The sequence below is a fragment of the Zeus faber genome (genome assembly GCF_960531495.2).
Source record: "Zeus faber genome assembly, chromosome: 8".
Classification (NCBI taxonomy): Eukaryota; Metazoa; Chordata; class Actinopteri; order Zeiformes; family Zeidae; genus Zeus; species Zeus faber.
Genome location: NC_137195.1, coordinates 26,857,415 through 26,878,785, shown reverse-complemented (window position 1 = coordinate 26,878,785; position 21,371 = coordinate 26,857,415). Strand labels below are relative to the sequence as shown.

The 21,371-nt window shown below is 41.6% G+C and overlaps 2 protein-coding genes across 2 annotated transcripts in view; one reads left to right on the top strand and one right to left on the bottom strand.

Annotated features, from left to right (window-relative positions):
* Nucleotides 1-10,206, top strand: part of dnah5 (dynein, axonemal, heavy chain 5) — a gene marked incomplete at its 5' end in the record, with an annotated part of 160,663 nt that extends 150,457 nt beyond the window's left edge. The window contains 4 exons of the mRNA XM_080004870.1: nt 5,263-5,475; nt 6,987-7,139; nt 8,266-8,497; nt 9,807-10,206. Coding sequence (XP_079860996.1) covers nt 5,263-5,475; nt 6,987-7,139; nt 8,266-8,497; nt 9,807-9,958 — 750 coding nt within the window. The 3' untranslated portion in view covers nt 9,959-10,206. The remainder of the gene's footprint in view (nt 1-5,262; nt 5,476-6,986; nt 7,140-8,265; nt 8,498-9,806) is intronic.
* Nucleotides 10,207-11,745: 1,539 nt separating this feature from the next.
* adcy2a (adenylate cyclase 2a) overlaps nt 11,746-21,371 on the bottom strand; it is a gene marked incomplete at its 3' end in the record, with an annotated part of 66,236 nt that continues 56,610 nt past the window's right edge. Inside the window, exons 19-25 of the mRNA XM_080005176.1 lie at nt 19,192-19,276; nt 17,521-17,679; nt 15,805-15,951; nt 15,182-15,292; nt 14,965-15,079; nt 13,023-13,147; nt 11,746-11,898 (exon numbers count right to left, since the gene is read on the bottom strand). Coding sequence (XP_079861302.1) covers nt 11,746-11,898; nt 13,023-13,147; nt 14,965-15,079; nt 15,182-15,292; nt 15,805-15,951; nt 17,521-17,679; nt 19,192-19,276 — 895 coding nt within the window. The remainder of the gene's footprint in view (nt 11,899-13,022; nt 13,148-14,964; nt 15,080-15,181; nt 15,293-15,804; nt 15,952-17,520; nt 17,680-19,191; nt 19,277-21,371) is intronic.

Here is a 21,371-nt window from a genome sequence, read left to right as displayed (position 1 = left end):
GGGTTTATAGAACAAAGGGATGTTTTCACTTTGTCCATCGCTGCCTCCAAAGTTTCTCATTTCTTTGAGCAAATTTAAATGACCCATGAAATGCTTTTTCCAAAGAATGTGGGTTCTATATGAATCTCTTTTCTGTTCTCCTCTCAATAGAAACAGAGGAATCCGTGGACACATTTGAAAATGTATGTGTTTATTATCAGGCTCAGGAAGAGATGCAAGCTCTTTCAACCTTTGTCAAATAGCATTTCATGGGACTCAGGATATGCAGGGATTATACGGAAATGGCTAAATTGCATTTTGTCGTGTGTGTGTTTAAACATATATGTGGTTGTGTGTTTTGTAAACCCCCTATCATCTTCTATCGCCTCTCTGTCTGGCCTATATCATTGCATATTATATAATTAGAATGACATGAATGCATATCATATCAAGCAACGCAACCACTCTCTGAAAACTCTATGCTATGACTGATTTGTAAAAGTTATTGACAAGGTATTATGATTACAAAATGGATATGTTTTTTTTACCATATTCATCAACAAACTAAATCGGAACCCTCAAATCGGATGACCCATACCTGATGACGTTATATCCCAAAATTGTATCTGCTCCTTTATTTTAGAATTTTGCATACTCATTGTACATATTCTGTTTGAGATACTGGACCACATTCAAAAATGTGCCATTTGCGAGATCATATTTCACCGCAACCAACATTTCCACGGACATAGTGGAACAAAATTCACATAAGAACATAAAAACAGATGAATAAATCTGTTTTTATGTTCTTATGTGAATTTTCTAGGTATGATGCATCTCATATCAACACCAAAACGCTATATAAGATTTGTAGACGTAATAGGCTACTGATGACAACCATATTGACAAAGCTTGCTCAAAGTGATCAATGATGATGAGGGTCTCTGCATGTTTCATGAATCACACTTTGATTTGTGCTTTGCAGACTCTTTTCTGAAGATAAATAGTAAGTGGAGTTTAAGAAAAGATTTGCTATCATAATAATTATAATAATAATAACCTTTATTTGTAAAGAACCGTTCATTCATGACATATGCTTTACATTTAAAGAAAGCGATCAGATAATAAAGCAAAGCAAAATGCATTTCAAAGTAGAATATTGAAATAATTTTAATAATTAAATAATTAAAAAACACGTCAGAATAACCTACTAAACGGAGATATACAAAACTGCATTTAATAAAGAATCGAAATATTATACTCATTTTCAGGTTTGGGATCATCAATTGAGACGCATCACGATCATTCCTCAGCGAATTATTTTCTTATTTCAGTCGAGTCTTCCTTCCTTCCTCGAATACCTTCAATCTATCAGAAATACTTGCACAACGGAATTTAGACTTAGATCATGCTTTTAATTAAAAAAAGGTTAATATAAAAAAAAAAGTTCTTATTTCACAAAAATAATTTACAATGAGTTTTCTTGTGATATTGGCTCAAATATAATTTTAGTCATGACAGCACAGAAACTACTACTAAACGTTGCACAAATCGCAGATCATTTACCATGGGTTTTCTTATGATATGGTACATCACGTCTCTCCTCTGGTCCCATTTATTACCTCTATCTTACCTCTAAGCTTCTTAAAACTCTTATTTTTTAGACTTCTCATTTTCCAACACTTCTCTAGATAATGCGCTATGATCTTATTCAATTACCATGGTGTTTCTGGTGATATTGACGCAAATATAATTTTAGTTCAGTTAATCTCTCTCAGATCGTGTTGTATACTGCCGCGGCAACAACAAGCTTGTTAGTCACAGAGATCAAGATTAGCCATTTAACACAATCCTTCATTTCTCATGCTGATATGGGACCTCCAAACATTCTATGAGTATGGTATAAAAACAAAGTCGAATAACACAATCATTAAAAGATTAAAAATCAAACAAACAATCAACAAAACAACTAAGAAGACTAATTGAAGGCTTGGCTGTTATGCTGTTATGTTGCATTCACTTGAAAGCGCCTCAAGTCTACCCCTCTAAAATTCTTTGGTAGCTTATTCCATAGTTTGGGAGCATAGTTAAAAAGGCTGCAGTTCGGATCTTCTACTGAGTGGGGTGTTTTACCTCTAACAGGCCAGCAGTGGAAGACCTGAGTGCACTAGATGGAGCATAAAAGACCAGTGATTCTGTAATGCAGCCCGTTCCGAAGCCATTTAGAGCTTTGTTTACAAGAGGTCATTGAAATCAATTCTAAAGGAAACTGGGAGCCATTGCAATTTCACTAAAAGTGGAGTGATGCACTCTCGCTTTCTTGTTTTTGTTTAAAATCTAGCTGCCAAATTCTGAATAAGTTGAAGTCTCGAAATTGACTTTTTCGGAAGCCCAGTAAAAAGGGCATTGCGCTAGTCCAATCGACTTGTAATAAACGCACAAGTTCTTTTTTTCAGCATCTTTCTGGGATAAGAAGGGCCATACTTTGGCAACATTTCTAAGATGAAACAATGCTGTCCTGGTCACTTTCTTAGTTTGAGAGTTAAAACTTCTTGCAAAGTCTTGCAGAGTTCCTCCCTTTTGGCTTTGGTGCCTACAAAAAAATATTTCTGTCTTATCTTCATTTAGTTTTGAGAATTCTTTACTGATGACATCATTTATAGCACATAGACAAGTACTGTAGTGTGAGCACTTTCCACATCTGCAAAATTTGGCTCTACAGAAATATACCGTTGTGTATCATCAGCAGTTATGGCAATTTTAGTATATAGAAAGTGAGAAAAGCAAGAACCCAAGGCAGCTCCCTTGTGCAACACCAGAAGTTATATCATGTTTCTCTGATACATTCAAGATTCAAGATTCAAGATTCAAGGGGTTTATTTGTCACATACATATACATACTTTCATACATATATGCAGTGAAACGTCTTAACGACGCACCCGGAGATGCAAAATAGTTACTAAACCGAACATAATAGCTAATCTAATTTCTACCTACAACAACAAGCACATTTGATTCTCATAGATGGAGTATGCAGAAAACACACTGAAATTTTGTTTTATATAAGTAGGAAGCTAACAAATAAGTCATCTAAATAAAAACACAGCAGTGTCCTTGTTTTTATTTGTTTGTGTTCGGAAACATGGGAATTCTAATGGATACATTCAAATGCCAAATGTACTTAGAGCTATCCACTTGTGATCGGATCACCCAAGATGCATGTTAATGCAAGGTGTAAACAGGGCCTGTGATCATATTGTGATCAATGGTGTCAAATGATGTGCTCAAGTCCAAAAGAAAAACAAACCTGAAACCTGAGACACTTCAGACAATTTTCTTCAAAATGTTGTTTTAATTTACAAAGTTGGAAATTTGATAACAGAATATTTTCTTCAAGTACTTTACTAAAAAAAAGGAAGGTTTGATATGGGCCATTTCTCACATTTTGTGAAAGATGCTTGGCCTAAAATGTCAGGAACAGGGTCAGGATTAAGCAGTTGGTCAATGGTCGGAAACAGTTTTCTAGGGTTAATCCCACTCTCTGTAATAATCTTTCTTGTATTACATACAGCATTTTTGTATACAATAAAGGATTCTTTATAAATGCTCAATTAACCTCAAGACCAGATTTTCTTCCTTTCAGCTGCTCTACATCTCTTGAGCTTCTGGACAGAGCTATTTATTCATGGAAATGCTCTAAGAACTTCAGTTCTGCTGTTGCATCTAGGAACTGTTTTTGAGTTTCTTTCATGTTCCTGGTTACAGTCAAATGAGCATTAAAGAATATAGAATTGTGGTCAGATACATTGATATGAGATAGTATTCCTCTCATCACAACCAGGCCAAGTGTGTTACCATGTTCATGTGAAGCCTCACTTTCTAGGTATGCTATGGCCTTAGGATCAGCCCTGTTGTTTATGTGGATGTTGGATGCTGTGTGCAATTCAAAAAAAAGTCCTGTTCAAACAGTTCTGACTGCTTTCTTCAGGTATCATCAGTCCCCACATGAATCATTAGTCCCCACATGAATAACGATTTCATCAATCGTTGTGTGATCAGGCAATATCTGGGCGATTTTATTGTTTGTCACTGACCATTGCGCATGGGAAACAACACAGTCCTTTGACTGGATGAGCTTTTTTTTTTACATTTCTCCCTTTGGGTGTGCCATCATCTGTCCTCGTTCTCACTTGTGCATCTGGTCAGCGGGGCTCTCTGTTTCCAATTGATGCAGATTTCGTAACAGTTCATCCTGTTCTGCGGTCGTATGGTTGGTCTTTTGGTGCCCGGTGTGGAATGAGCTGAGCTTTAGGGCTTGGGCTTGGTTCCCAACTTGTGCCAGCAGTCAGTATTCTCTCTAATCCTAGAGGGTTTTACTTGTACTGGCTCAGTTTTACCAAGCTTTGGAAAGGTTATAGTTTCATTTATAGACAGTTCCTCATTTTGAGCATGCCTAGCTGTGCAATGTTTTGTCAGCTAGCTGATAGGAGACATTGGGAGTGTGTCATAAAGTTCTCCACATTTTTCCAAAGCGATGATCCTGGTTTCCAACACAGCAATCTTCAGATCCAGCAGTTGAGAGCAGTCTGTGTATCTTGAAGACTCTGAAGCGAGGGGAACCATCCACTGTCCACACACCCCTCTGTAGTTGGTGGTTTAAAAATAATTGGTAGTCCTTTACAAGCAGTTCTAAAATAAGTGTCTAGTTGTTAGTTGGAGCCACTGTTTCTTCTTTAAGCGTTCTTTAAGCAGCAGAAAGAAAGTGCTGAAATTGGCAAAAATAGAAGCAAAACTGAGAGCAAAGCAAAGAGTGGAGAGCAAAGCATGGCGGTGGAAATTCCGTCTGGATGTTCACATTCAGCCAAACAGAAACCCTTTGAGAAACGCCAGCTTATTTTCATGCTTATGAAAACATCACTCTCACGTTGCCGTACAGCAGATTGTTGAGGTGTTGAATTGGAACCACTCCACTTGTAACTCTCAAAATTCCTTATATGACATAGTTGATTGTTCATTTCCCACGGAAAATGTTGCTTGGATTTCGCAACAATGCAGTCAGCCTTACCTCCCTGATTTTTAAATTGGGACAAATTACTATGTATGTCTCTCTATGATAAAAAAAAGAGCCTAGTTCATAGGTGTACATGGGATGAACTGGGGTACAATTTCCCTTTGACACCAATCTCTATTTGGTCGTTCCATGAGTCAATGAACCTCACCAGCGCACGAATACTCGTTGCTGTGGTTCTTCCAACGCCGTGTGATACTTTCTCCACAACTAGGTGAGAGAGCGTCTTCAAAAGATGGGTCCGCTCCAGCCTATGAACATCTTCCTGCGTCAGGAGATCGACCGCATGCAGCGGATTATCGTTCTGGTGCGGAATACCCTGACGGACCTCAAGCTGGCCATAGACGGGACCATCATCATGAGCGAGAACCTGCGAGATGCTCTGGACTGCATGTACGACGCACGCATCCCCGCACGATGGAAGAAGGTGGGCTGAGAATGTGGCCTCTAAAACATGAACTTACTTAGCTTGCTTTCCTTACATAGAAACTAATAGAGCATTCATTCTCCTCTGTATAGTACATAAAGTATAACTGCTATAGTCTAGACAAGATAAATGGATCAACCATGAAAAACTGCTAAAGAAGCTACTACTAATGCTAATAACCATTTTCAAGGAACCTAGAGTTGAATGTTCTTATAGTCTAAATATTCCCCAAATCTCCTCTATTCCTGTAAACGTGGAGTACTACAGCATAATATGATTTTGTATCCACAGGCATTGTTCACAGTGCTCACATTTGTGTGAATCATATACAAAATCATATTAGGAACACATGTTAGGAACTGAGATTTCGACCGACATGCCAGCTAACAGGGATATCATCTATCTCCCTGCCATGTAACGTCAAGGTTTTAGCCATCCAGAGGCTTTATGGCTACCACTGTGTCTGCTCTTTATTCACTTTTATCAATTTGTTTTCATAGAACTCCATCCATAACATGTAGTGTGGCCATCCGTCCGGTTTTAGGTCAAACAGTCCGGTTTTGAAATACCGCGTCTGTCTACTGGAACAGTTATACTTATAAATAAATACACACACACACACACACACACACACACACACGCGCACACACACACACACATATATATACGTATGTATATTATATATACATACGTATATATAATAAACTAATTATATTAAATTATAACAAATAATACAAATAGACTATGTGTCAGTGCACATTCCCTTAAGACTTGTGGTTTAACAAATTGGCTGAAAGCTCTGTCAAATAAATATCTGCTATTTCATTGGTTAAATAAACGTAACCAAATTAGCCATGTGGCTCCTTGACTTCACGTCAGGACACAGATCCAATCCACCTGTAGTGATATGCAGTGGCATCGTTAGGGGTGGGCATCCGGGGCTTCAGCTAAAATAGTGTGTGTCTCCTTTGAGGGAGCGATCGCTCCCTCTCCATGCGAAATGGAGACATTGGAGAGGGAGTGTCTCGTGTTCCTCTAAATAAAGCAAATAAAAATATTGTGTTTTTATGTGCTTTATTATACTAAATTTCGATATTGAACGAAACAAAAAAAGCACCGTGTGTAACGGGGACACTCACTCAGTCACTCTCTCCAACAAAGTGTCCTCCTTTTATGCCAACCCATTTCCATGACAGATGAAAATGACTTTTCCCCCAGTAGACTTTGCTAAAATGGCAATATTGACAGCGGCCACATTACAGACAAAAAACATAGAGTCTGCGTGGCCTTTCCAGCGTCTTGCATTTTAATCGCTCTCTTGGCATTCCAGTCATCCTCTAACAAACATTACATTGTAAGAATAATTTGTACTTGAGTAGCAGTGGCATAGAAGGAAGACCTGACGTGGGCTCCGCTCTCTCTATATTGTTTTCCTATGCTATTCTGTTAATGTTCTCTTCACCCATCTTTTTTTTTGGCCTACCCGTCCTTTGTTTTGCTTTGTTTACAAGGCATCGTGGGCCTCCAGCACACTGGGGTTCTGGTTCACGGAGCTGCTTGAGCGCAACCGGCAGTTCCAGTCCTGGGTCTTTGAAGGGCGACCCAACTGCTTCTGGATGACGGGCTTCTTCAACCCACAGGGCTTTCTGACAGCCATGAGACAGGTACAGACAGCGCCTGCCACCAGCAACACCGCCACAAGCACACACGCATATTTGTGGAAATGCCAAAGTGCGCAGGGCATTTTTCTTTGTTTCCTCTTTGAAATAAATGCATTGTAGAGGGTCTGTTACACTTTGTTAATGACTAATTAAGGCACAATTATCCATTAACATACATGATTATATATATAATTAGTTCATGTAAGTTCCCCCATGTATAAATGTTAGTCAGTGGTCATTTAAATACTACTAAATGCACTTGTGTCTTTTACCAATAGCGCACAGAGAGGGTTTTGCATCTGTAGGCTTGTATCCAAAGTCTGACAGGTGAATAGAACAGTTCTTTGTGTTGTAAAAATGGTTGTCTTGAAACCTAACAAACCTTATCAACAGTGTTTGTGCTTATTCAAGTGCAAGAAAAATGTCTCTAAGTGATAAGTAAATAATTCCTAATGTTGGCTCTTGTTCTCCAAAAGAGGAACATGCTCATCTTCCAGTGAGGTACCGCAAGAACTGTGTGTTCTTTAAGATCTGTATGTGAAGAAATTCAATTTTGAGTATGAGCTTTACAAGCATGTGTGTAATAAAACAATTCTACTCCCTACAAATAAATATTTTAGGAGATTACTTGAAAAAAAAAAGCAAAATACTCTATGTGATGGATACCACCTCATTACAAACAAAATGAACGGGAACCTCAGCAATCCCTAAAAGGGTTCTGTTTTCAGGCGGAGGTGACGCCAAACGCTCGTCTAGGTTTGATACGTCATTTCAAGGCACAAGGTCGCATCAGTCTCCGTATTTCGGGTTGTGGCTATACATTATCTCTAAGACAACAGACGTGAAGGGAAGCGAATATTACAAGCAAGCAGTGAGTGTTAAATGTTAAATGCGGGTGGTATGCTTGACCGTTCTTGCGCAGTACTACGAACTCTGCCTCTATGATTCCTGTCAATCCGAAAAGTACCGCCTTGTATATGGGGGCTTTTTTGGGACCAGGAACTAATTTCCTATGTACAGGGTTCCTGAAATGGTTCCCGCGGTGGAAAAGGGGCTACAGTTGATTTAAAAAAAACTTGCTAAACGTCTCAACAACCATCCCTTCCCTTCACATCCCTGCCTCTCCCAGGAGATTACCCGTGCCAACAAGGGCTGGGCTCTGGACCGCATGGTGCTGTGCAACGAGGTCACGCGCTGGATGAAAGACGACATCAGCCAGCCGCCCGCAGAGGGGGTGTACGTCTACGGGCTGTACCTGGAAGGCGGCGGTTGGGACCGGCGTGGCTGCAGGCTGGTGGACTCCAAACCCAAGGTCCTCTTCGAGGTCATGCCGGTGGTCCGGATGTACGCCGAGAACAATGGTGAGCCGAAAGTATTTTAAACCTGCAAAGGTCGCACCGGTAACAATGTTTCCTCCTCTCCCTCTCTGGATCTCCGCATTAACATTTGCATCACACAAAGGCGTGTCAAGTAGACGAGAGCTTTGAGCGTTGTCTGGGTAGAGATTAGCAGCTCTATCCAGCGAAGTGTTTGTTCTTGACAGGACCAGAGCAGACTAAACCCAATAACCCCCCTTAAACACAAGTGTGAAATGAATTAGTGCGTTGGATTCTAAGTGTGTTAAAGCATGCTCCTGTGCCTTGCAGGAGCTTGCCGATGACCGATGACATTTTGTCATTTACATGATAACCAGGCAGCAAATTGGACCTGAAGATTTCAGGATATGAGGTCTGAAACACATGTGGGAGTTTGAAATTGGACAAAGGAAGATTTAATTTTGTTCTGGCATACTTTAAAAGTGGTGAAACTGAAGCTGGATTCTTGAGCAAGAGATTTCTGAATTCATAAGCAGATGTTCAGTGATTCGACATCCATCTATGATGCTCCACATCACTCAGCATCTGAGACGGTGCTCTAACCTGGCCATGTCCGTCTCTGCGGAATGGCAGAGTTCAGGCTTGATTAAAAGCAGGATCATTGGTTCTCTGAAACAGCGGTTGTTTAGCGGCACTTTCTTCACCACGTTGTCTCTCGCAGTCTGCTTCCTGTCCGTCCCTCTGCTGTACTTGGTTCCGGTTGGTGGTCGAGACGCTCGCAAGCCTGGTAATCACAGCCTATTGTGTTTGCCAGACCCCCATTATCAGGGTGCTGGGGAGTGCATGCCCCCTCCGGTGGGAAAAGAACTCTGCGCCCCTCAAAACATCTGGGAATGTGTCAACGACTTAATGGGCAGCCGGGTCAGAGAGCTTTGATAATTAACTGGTTGTCCTTTCTTTAAGTTTAGAAACTATGTGTTCAACCCCGATTGGATGCATTTTAATTGTATTTGACGCAGGCTAAGATGATACAGTAGAACAACTACGAGAGTGAGCATCACCAATTTCCATTTCTCCACTGGACTTGGTGACTTATATTATAAGTATTTTGTACTTCTTGTGTGCCTGTCAACCCCCTGATTCTCAGATGCTGCACAATATTTTCTCCATTATCAAGAAAAAAACACTTGTCTTTGTTATCTGACTTCTTTCATATGGCTGCTGAAATTGGATTTTCATACTTTTATTGTGCTTTTATTGTACTGACATCCAAGGCCAGTGTTGTTATTGAAGCATCTTTATTTAAAGTACCGCTGTGATGCTGTTCTTTAAATTTTCTTCTTGTACGTTCCAGGTGTGAAGGACGCCCGCCTCTACTCCTGCCCAATCTACAAGAAGCCGGTTCGCACGGACATGAATTATATCGCGGCGGTCGACCTGAAGACCTCCCTCCCGCCAGAGTACTGGATCCTGCGCGGTGTGGCGCTCCTCTGCGACGTCAAATAATCTACTGATAAGTTTCAATTTCTCTCTTCCGGGTTAACGTCCTTTGCAAGAAGAAAAATGGCTTTGGAGAGCTGGAATGGCTTAAGTAGGGTCTGACCTGGAAATGTTCTATTAGAGGGTGATTGACAGGGAGTTAGTGAGCAGGTCGGCACCTAGAATAACATATCAGCTAAAATGACTTCTTAGATGTGTTTGTTTATATTGCTGAGATGTATGCAAAGATAAATGTCTCTGTATTTTATAACACTTGCTTCAAGAGTAAATTTCTCAAATTTGAGTCTCATATGGTGGAGAAAAAAATATTCCCTGAAGGAATGCTTGTAGTATTTTCATTGTAATTTTAAATTACTATTGAAAATATTTTCGCAATTCAGTCATATTGATATATTGCTAAATAACAACGATTTGGCAGCGATAAATTGTTAAATAAGTTAAATAAAGTATTCATCATTGTTTCTTTTGTGCAGGTGAGCCCAATTCTATGAAAAACTGTCATTTAGTTTGAGAAACATTAGCAGTTGGATGCTCACCACTGTCCTGGAGTTTGTTCTTCCCATATACCAGACATGTCAACGAATCTCAAGCAAGCGCTGAAATACATACAAATTTTAATGGTTTTCTTTTTTACAAAAAAACCCCCTTAAATATAACCAATGCATTGTCGAAAACATCAAAACACTTTTTTGGTAGTATTTTCTCTCTTTTTTTGTTTTTAATACAAAATCACCATACAGTACACACTGTAGAGTTACCCTGTACACACACCCGGGCTGGGGTTCCCCAAATGCAAATCCTGCCCCCTCCCCCCCTGAGATCATCTGGTCAAAGTGAAAAGAGCAGAATTTGCAGAGCTCTGTTCTCTGAGGACGCTTTCCTAGAAGAGATGATCGAAGTGGGAAGATGCACTTGGGGACAAAAAAAAAAAAAAAAAAACATTTTGGAAAAGGTCTATATTTATGATATCCTGGACTACCTGCGAATACATCCAATATTTCGTGCATCTAAGTGGAACAAGGCGGACGGAGGTATGTACACTACAGTCTGTGGTCTCGCAGCACACCCCCCTCCCACATCTCCCCCCAGTCAACTGCATTTCAAATATCCTGATGCGTCAGGTTTGTAAATAATCACAATGTCAATATCAAACAAGTCAACATTGTTCAAGTGCACCCTCTGAAAGTACACCATCCCTTTTTGCTTCATCGCAGGTGGGTTTGAGAATGTTCACAACCTGTGTTTTATCTGTCAGCGCTAAATGTCCACGTGGTGACGTGAGTTTGTTTTTTTGGTGTTGGATGTTTGCTGCTGCTAGTACAGAGCCAAACTACTTACCAGGATCCGCTCCTGTGCCTTCTGGCTGTACACAGTACACCTAAGGATACGTTTCTACAGCTGTGTCGTAGGCATCGGGCAGTTTCTCTTCAGACACATTCTCCAGGTAGAGCGAGGGAAAGTTCATGAGCTTTTAATGTGTCGTATCTGCTGTTATGAAAACGGTGATGGAGTCAAAACTGGGGAGCTCACGGTGATTCTGTCGTTTGCAACATGAAAAGAAAAAAAAAAAAAAAAAAGAGATCGAACAATAAATAAACTTTAGTCATCATGGAGGAACGCTCTGGATACGCAGACACTGAAAACTGATCCAGTCGGCTCGTTTCCTTCTCCACCTGGCCGCTTCTGTCGTCTGTTAGCTAACCACCGTGACGCGATGGGTTCTACACAAAATTTAAAAAGGGAAAAAGTAAAATAAATAAAGGGTGCTTTGTGTCCGGATTGCGTCTGCAGTCTCATGGCATTACATTCCCCTGGGACAGCGAGCGGCTCATCTCCGTGTGGACGAAGAAGGTCTTGAGCTCTCCTTTGCCCTTGACGTTGATGATGCCGCGGCAGGAGCAGCTGTAGCCCAGGGTGAGCAGGACGCGGCTCGTCTCCTCCGTCACCTGCAGGGGACGACAAGGAAAGCACGGGCCGACCCTTTCAGGAGCGTGGGACAACGGTTCGGACGGTTGCAGGGTTTGTTTGATTTCTTCAGCCAAATCTTTTCAAACGCTGTGATGAATCTCCAAACGGGAGACCGGAAGCTCTCGGTACATTTAGACATTACGTTAAAGCACTCATAATAGAGTGCAACACTATGCCATGTTACAATCTAAGATTCCAGGTTCCCCTCAGGCTGATCCTGCTTTTTAACTGCTGAGAAGGCTACAGCACAACTCCCAGAATAATACACTCCAACATATACACACTACACTGTAGCATATCACCATATTGAAAATGGCATTTTAAATGTATTGGCTTACTTTTCTAGCTTGATTTGAGTAATATATGAACCTGACTTTCATCGGATAAGTAAAGATCGAACCTCCAACACGTTCAGTTTCAACTGTTGTTTAAAAGGAAAAATCAAAACAAGGATATCTTCACATCGCACACTTCAAATCACTCTCAGCTATAAGGGAGAGATCCAATCTCAGCAGCTAGAAAGGAATTCAAGGGATAAGACCCATCAGTCATCACGGCATCTGACAAACACGGAACGCACACCGCAGCCACTGATGTAGAGTTAAAGACAGATACCATAACAGAAAGATAAACACACGTAGAGAACCGTTCGGATAACTACAGATGTGTTTTATGCTGCAAAAAAAGGGTTAGGGTTAGGGTGAACTCATGCTGGGGGAAAACAAGAGGGCGGCGTTCATCATCTGGGGCGAATGGAAAATTCCTACCCGCGTGTCCAGTCACGTTACAATATGCAAAGTAAAACCGAAAGCGATGCCATGGAGCTGTGCTGCCCATCTGGTGCTGAAGTGGCAACCTGGGTTTCTATTGGTGGCGATTGCCAGCGGCGCATGAGGCGAGGCTCATCCGAAACACATTACATCTGATCAGCGCTGTGTGATGTGATGGCTGTTTTTATTGTTAAAAGAAAATTACGTAATTTGGTAAATTACGTTTTTCATTCATTTCTTGTTAAATGTAACATCCAGAATGCATCCTTGCCTCATTTCGCAACGTCTCCGAAATGCGATGAGGAACGTGGATTGCACAAAACGGTGTGTACCTGAATCTTCCCCAGGACCCCCGTGCTGTCCATCCTGCTGGCTACATTCACCGTGTTCCCCCAGATGTCGTACTGGGGCTTCTGGGCACCGATCACCCCAGCGATCACAGGACCGTGGTTGATGCCTGACGAGGGACACCAGGTTAGGTTAAAAATAACTCCTAAAAAAAGGCATAACAATATAAACAAAAAAAAACAAGTACTGGGATTTTTTTGTGTCGTGTGACTCCTGATGTGTGCAAACTGCTTGGAAGAATCGTTTTCCGTGCGCTCGTGTTTAAGAAGTAAATGATATAGTGAATCATATCGTTGATAACATTTAGTGCAGAATCTCAATATTTCTTCCCCGTTTATCCGAACGAACACTTACTTGAACTTAGGGGTCAACCAACAAACTCCGCCCCCTTTTCCTGCACAAGTCGCAAAGTTGTCACACGTCAGGCGCATTATTGAATACTTCAAGGCTCAGTTTTATGCAGTGAGGTAAACGTCACTGATGGAAGTATTATGGGATGTTCCGCTGTTTTTTGGATGTACATTTGCTCCTTTCTGGCAGAGTTTTGATAAATTACTTGAAAACATAAGTTCCAGTGTCTAATATATATATATATATATATATATATACAGTATATACACTGTATATATATATATATCGCTCATCTCTAAGCATGCCCTCTCGTGAGTTCACACACACATAAACACACACTTTCGTGCACTTGGTGAAGGATTGGTATTGGCATTACGCTCTACAGTGTCAATATTCCACCTGAGGACGTGTTGCTGGAGAGGCAAACTGCTGACAAGGACTTCGTAACGTTTCCAAAATAACTATTGTGCTAACTGGTTAATTATTCAGTAAATGCATACAGAAAACACACATGCACACCGAGAGGTTTTCGGCAAACGCTACGGGCCGCTAAAGATTTAAGGAGGTAAAATGAAAGGTTTTCTTGTTTTCTTTCATCACAACATCAGCGGCTATGGAGGCAGGGAGCCAGCGCCTCATCTTCCTTGCTGTACGCACTTAGGCCCGGTCAGCTCTTTCTTTCTCACCCCACTTTTCTCTGCTTTATGGCCCCATCTAGAGATTGCCTGAAACTGCATTCTGCACAGGGGACACCAACACGCACACATACACGCACACATTCAAGCACAAGCTGTGTCCGCTAACAGTAGTAGGGGCGTTTAACAAACACACACACACACACACACACACACACACACACACACACACACACACACACACACACACACACACACACACACACACACACACACACACAATCTCACCAACACACAGAGGTGCTGCTGAGCTAATGGCCTGCCCCTCACTGGGAGCCTTACAAATGGGTTGATGGTACAACGAGCATGCTTTCTCTGTCTCTCTCTCTCCCTCCCTCCTACTCAGTTGTTTTTCCTCCTCTGAATTTTAAAGGCCACTCTCCCCCTCCTCTCCTTCTCTTCTCCAGCACGCCAAGTGCATGACATGTCCGACACGTTAATACGGGCAGTCTGGCCGACTCTCCCTTCTGGGGATGTATTTATTAATTTATTTCTTTGTTATTTGGCTGTGTCTCTGGAGCAGCTGACTTGCATCTTTTTCTGACTGCGCAAACGGGAAGCTCTGAGCACGAGTTTCCCTGCTCAGGGTTCTCTGATGGTGCACGCAAAGACAAGAGTAGTTGGTCCAAACAATACATCAATCCAAGTGAACTGGCTCCAGGAAACATTTCTGGAGGTGTGTGTGCCGCACATGTCGCCTGACATCAGGATTAAGGATTTCCGGGGGATGTTAGGAGCAGATGGATTAAGTAATGCAGCGCAAATGAGACAACTTGGGTTATTTTTGTGTCAGCAGAAACAGCTTACTTGCTATAGTAATCCAGCTTCCTACTCACTGTGCCAAAGTTGTGTTATGAACTGAACATCAGATAAAACTCACCCACTCGTAGTTTGAAGTCGTTGAAAGAATGCTTGTTAATAACATCCAGTTTCCCCACCAGGGCAAAGGCAAACTCCACCATGGTCCCGATGTGCATGTACTGTCTGTCGTGCTCCTGCAAAGAGGAATGCACACACACAGTGCGTATCTCACAATAAATTCGGTGGATTTCAAAAACAAAAACCAGACTTAAATAACTCGGAAAATGTGGCGGTACCTGCATTGTGTACTCCGGACCGGGCGAGGCGTTCAGCCCCGTGGCAGCCATGTAAGTGCTGCCGATGGTTTTAATCTTCTCCACCCCACTGAACTTCGGTTTGGACAGAAGCTACACACACACACACACACGCACACACACACACAGGGAAAAAAAATGCAATGCAAAGGTTACGTCAAAGAAAATCAACTAAATTATACGATTTTCCAAAAATAAAGCGATTGCATAGTATTTACAAGGTCAAAAGCCTGAATGTTTCCCCGCAATTTAATTCCACTTCTGCGTATTTCAATGTTTTTTCACAGCTGTTGGGAGCAGTCCGAGCGGAGAGGCGTTGATGTTTTATTAAAAAGGTTCTTTTGGAGCCCGTGGAAGCTTGATTAACCAGAACGCCGCCGCCGTTAGTGGTGCAAACAAGCTGAGCCAGGGGGTTCCAATGTCTCTATTAGCGGGTGAAGTAATCCTCTTAAATGTCCTAGATGAGTCTTTTAGTCTAATTAACATCCGAGCACCTAGGTTAATTTATTATCGTGGCTCATTCGGGGTCAAAAATAAATGAAACCCTGGGATTGTTCAGCCGTCGTTATTCAGGGCGAGGGTTTAAAACATTGTGGGGCGGTTACCTCGTCAAAATCGGCTATGATTTCATTGAGCAGCCTGAGACACTCCAAGCCTTCCTTGTTGACATCAGACTCTGTGTAAAACTCCTTGAAGTCCGGAATGGAGGCGAATATGACGCACACCAGGTCGTAGGACTGGTGGTACAGGTCCTGCAGGAGAACACAGCACTGCCTCAGCACGGACGGGAAGCAGAAACGACACGAGGGACAAACTAGAAGGAAGTTGCAAGTTGACAGTCGAAAAGGTGAGGTATCATCTGGAAAATGGTCCTTTTAATTGAGCAAATCTGCTCTCAGAATATACCGATACTTGTGTAAATACATTAATCTGATACCTAGTGATGGCATTAAGAAAATAAACCTTTTGTTTCCTAAAAATGGACTATACCTCAATGATTTGGTTGGAATAAACCGCAAATGATCAAAAAAGTCGAAATCTACACTGTTCAGCCAAAGTAATGGGATAGATTGAGACGCAAAATTGGTACTTGTGTTAAAAAAAAAATAATAATAATAATTATATATATATATATATATATATTGTATTATTGGTGCTTCCCCAGTATGTTCTAAAACAGACAAAAAAATGATTGGTTTAGAGATGACACCGATTTTAATTCTAGATTAGTCTAGCCTGCAAAGCAACCCAGAACTCCACAACACTTCACCCATAACCCATCAGCAGCATGTAGACTATTGAAATTGTGGAAAAAAAACATCTCTGTGCTTATATTATGTTACAGAGTCATAAACAGTCGAGCATCAGCATTAAGCATTAACGCACGCTCTAAAATGAAAAATAATATTTCATTGTAAGAAAACCATCGTCTATAAAACACATTTAAACTTCCTATGAAGTGCAGCGGTAGTCGTCTGCTGACACTTCAAACTAAATATTCAGTAGATGCTGCATTTATATTTAAATACTGAAAAAAAAAATGTCAACATGTCGTCTGCTCAACCTCTGACGGCTAGAAGTTTAACTTTTCACAGTTTCCACTCTTGGAAGAATTTAATGGTATTCGCAATATTTCATAGAAGATAAGTTAGACATAAAGGTCAACAACAATAAAAGGAAAAGGAACAGTCTGTAAAAGTAGATTTCTGTCAACTGAGGATTACACATAACTACTATTTCTTAAGCATCACGATATAAATTGTCATGAATATAGCATAGATCTATAAATATCTGACCTCTGGTTTATCCTGAATGCAAGGTACCTTTGGGATATCTTTGTAATGGGCTACTATTGGTATCACAAGTAATTCCCCAAAATCACAGTTCCACTGTATTTAGAACATGGAACCACTACTACAGCACTCTAAGGTTTGCTTTTACCTCCGATGTTAACGCTATGTGTGGCACAGTCACAAATTATAAGTCTTTGATTCACAGATTTTAACTTTTATCTTAGTGAGTTAGTCTGACTGCTTAATAAGCTAATCTTGTAGTGGCAGAATTTGAGCGCAAACGTGTAAAATGCTCTGGTGTCCACGGTGACCTGTATGGCACTCTACCAAAAATTGCTGAACCCCAAAATAACACTAGAAGCCGTCTCGCACAAGACTAAAGTTGGCAAAAAGACCATGGACCCTGCAGAGATGGGGCAGAGAAATTGTGATGGGGTTGATCTCCCCATGGACCACTCCATTGATTATACCATCTAAGCGACAGGGTGGGAAGTAGGTAAGTAAAACCACAGCGAGAAGCAGCCTGACCTCGTTCTTCCAGTTGCGCGCCAGGAAGTGCTCGGCCACATGTGCAGGCAGGACGTTCTCCAGCAGAACCCGGTTGAGGTTCTCCATGGTCTCGATCTCCTCGCACTCCCGCTTGAACTTGTTCTTCCACAGGAAGTCTAACCTACAGTAATATTCATTCTGTTACAAGAGGACACAGAGGTGAAGAGACTGAAGAGTGCAGTCGTACAGCTTTTGCTTAAGATACAGAAGAGAAATATAGGATGGATGGCAGCTTGAATTCTAGTGAAATGTGTAGGGAAACATGATATCACGATAGAGAGAATGGACTATGTGGATGTCCTTTGACAAGACATCTTACTTCCATTGAGGAATGAATGAATGAATGAATGAATGAATGAGGAAAGGGAAGCCATATGAATACACTATCAAACATGCTAGAAATGTGGTGAGGGATGGACAGTAAGTGGGAGATCAGTTTCAAAGAAACAAAGGAAGCCAAACTAAGGGGAAGTTATAATGGGAAGTGCCAATACAGTATCTACAGTAGTTGTGGCTTTTATATCTTAAGTTCTTCAGATTTTTTATATTATTTTAAGTGTGCAGGGAACAGTCCCACTGAGTTTCTAGGTGGTTTTGAGTCTTCACGGCCAAGTGGGTGCTGGTTTGACTCCTTCCCTGTTCCATGTCTGCATCCGTTTTAAGCTTTTTCTTACGACGCTTTTATCCCTCTTTGCTTTTATGTGAAGCACTTTGAATTATCCTTGTGCATGAAATGCACTTTACAAATTTACATACAAACTTGCCTTGTCTAATGAGTTATTAGAAGTGACAAGTCAAAGAGCGAAAGCATATACTCGAGTATGAGGTATCTGGTCACACATTTGTACTTCACTCGCAGTCATAACTGGTGCCTTCTCCCTGAGCTGAACACATCATATATACAACCAATACCAGTTCCAGGCAGTCGGTTGTTTAAATGGTTATTTAAATGTCTAATTTGTATAGTTTTACTTCACTAAAGCTTGAAGTAACAGTTTAAAGATCCCTGCTCCTCAGACATAAAATTGTAATTAGATTATGGATGCCAAACCCAGATCGGTCTGGTCGTGTTACATAACACAAATAAAGGCCTGCTATAGCAGGCTGACATGCGTTCAGAATGACCAATAGTCACTGCATCCCTTAACTGGTAAATCTAAAGCTCGGCATAAATCACTACAGCCAGGCCGACATAAATCACTGGACGTCAGCGTAAGCTGGGGTGCTAGAAAGACTGCCACTTGCCATCCCTGTTCCAGAGTGTGGCTCTAACCTGGTAGGTTTCACACAGTTGGGCAAAACTCCAAAGAGAACTTGAGCCTTTCCCTATTTAATCCTAGAGGAGATGCAGTATGTAAGCCACTCAGAGATGGGGTATACTGTATGTATATTTAAAAGCAATGATGGAAAGGTTCCTTGCACTTTCATATCAATCGCTAAGACAATGGGCCGTGTGAACATTATCTTCTGTGGCAGTATGAGTGAAAGTTGAAAACAATGGTGACGAGATGAAAAAAGGAGTGCAGCTGTGGTACAAACAGGGTGGAAGACCAAAAGAACAGAACAGCCCATCAAAGTTGTGAAGGTGAATGCGGGGAGATGACAGACGCTAGAGTCGGCCAAACAAACGACATTGTTCTGTGGACGTACCTGTCTGGCAAGCACAAGCAGAGTGATGAAGAAGATGAAAAGGGAGATGGAGCCCATTGTCTTCAAATCTTTGAGAACTCCAGGCCTGGAAGGGATGTACAAAACATGTGAGAAAGAGAGAGAGACGGAAATCAAAAGAGCGGTAGAGAGAGAGGGATAACAAGGAAAGTGAAAAAGCAGAAAAGGAAAAAAAGTTGAAGTAAGAAATCAAAGCATAGACAGACATACACCAATCAACCACAACATTAAAACCACCACTAATAACCACTAATATTGTGTAGCACCCCCTCCTGCCGCCAAAACAGCTTTGCCCTGTTGAGGCGTGGACTCCACCAGGCCTTTGAAGGTGTCCTGTTGTATCTGGCACCAAGACGTTAGCAGCAGATCCTTTAAGTCCTGTAAGTTGCAAGGTTGGGCCTCCATGGACCGGGCTTGTTGTTCCAGCACATCCTACAGATGCTTGATTGGATCTAACCCTAACCCCGGCCATCCACGTGATGTAGAAGTAAATATGATTTATCAGACTAGGCCACCTTCTCCCATTGCTCCATGGTCCAGTTCTGATGCACACGTGCCCATTGTAGGTGCTTTCAGCGGTGGACAGGGGTCAGCATGGCCACTCTGATCGGTCTGCGGCTACAGCCCCATACACAGCAAGCTGTGATGCACTGTGTGTTCTGACACCTTTCTATCATAGCAGCATTAACTTTTTCAGCAATTTGTGCTACAGTCGCTCTTCTGTGGGATTAGACCAGATGGGCTAGGCTTCACTCTCCACGTGCATCAATGAGCCTTGGACGGCCATGACCCTGTCGCCGGTTCACTGGTTGTCCTTTAATTGGACCACCTTTGGTAGGTACTAACCACTGCATACTGAGAACACCACACAAGACCTGCAGTTTTGGAGATGCTCTGACCCTGTTGTCTAGCCATCACAAAGTCTTGTCCCCTTGTCAAAGTCGCTCAGAAAGGGCTCCTTACGCTTGCCCATTTTTCCTGCTTCCAACACATCAACTTCAAGAACTGAATGTTCATGTGCTGCCTAGGATATCCCACCCCTTGAGACATTCAGACAAGATGAGCAATGTTATTCACTTAATGTTGTGGCTGATGTATACTGTATACCGATCGGTGAATTTAATTCCAAAACTCTGAAATCTGAATAAATCGTCCCAACCCTGTCACACGATTGGCCAATGGAGGGCGTTTTGCTGAGCAGTCACTCCATTACGACTGCCACTTCTGTTTTGCTGTGACACGGGTGTTGTTTACTATGACTTGTGTTCGATTGGCCGACTCCAAAGCACGACTAAACTGATTGTGACACCAATTTTCTCCGTCAAGATTTATTATCTAGAACACGTGGCTGTGCACCCATACCAATAAACTATGAATTTTCTCCTGAAATAGTCGCCATTAAGCAACGTTTCAAAGAGTCATTGTTAGTTGATAAATCAAACGGAAATTTAAAGCTTCATAATTTGGAGTAACCCAAAGGCACAGTGGGAATATGAGGATCGAGGTATATTGTACAATGCTTGAATTTTTTGTGTTGTTGCCTCTTGTCACAGAGGACAGTTTCGATCTGCTGACCAAAGCACCAACATTTTAAGATACCAAATTCATCACAAAACATTTGTATACCTTTATGCTGTGCTTAGTTCCAAAAAGGTTCAAGAAATGAGTCAAACAAATTTGCCAATATTAGACTTCTCTTGAAACATCTCCTTAAGTCTCTACAACCTTTTGATTAAATACTTGTACGTATATACCCTTCATTTTAAAATGCTGAAAACGGAATCATTGGTTCTTGGTTTCTTTGCAAGCTTAGTAGTTTATTGTAATGCCAGTTTCTTACAGTGATCCTTTGAAATTTCCTCCTCTTTGGACTGAGATGCTGTGGATGCCAAGGCTTAGGCCCAAAGCAGGAGTCTCCCATTAGAGGACTGGACAACATCCAAAACTTCACCTAGCTCAGAAAAGAAAAAGAGCTACACAAATGATGTTGTCCAGTGAGAGCCACAGGCAATTCTATCCCTATACCTGATCATGCTTGAATGTGTCCACAGCAAATTTTGACCAAAGATATGGGAACCTCATTCCTGGGAGGCCACTCATCACTCTAGAACCTGTTAGCCTGGCCTTGATGTGTCTTCAGTAAGCTGTCTGTTCCCAACGTC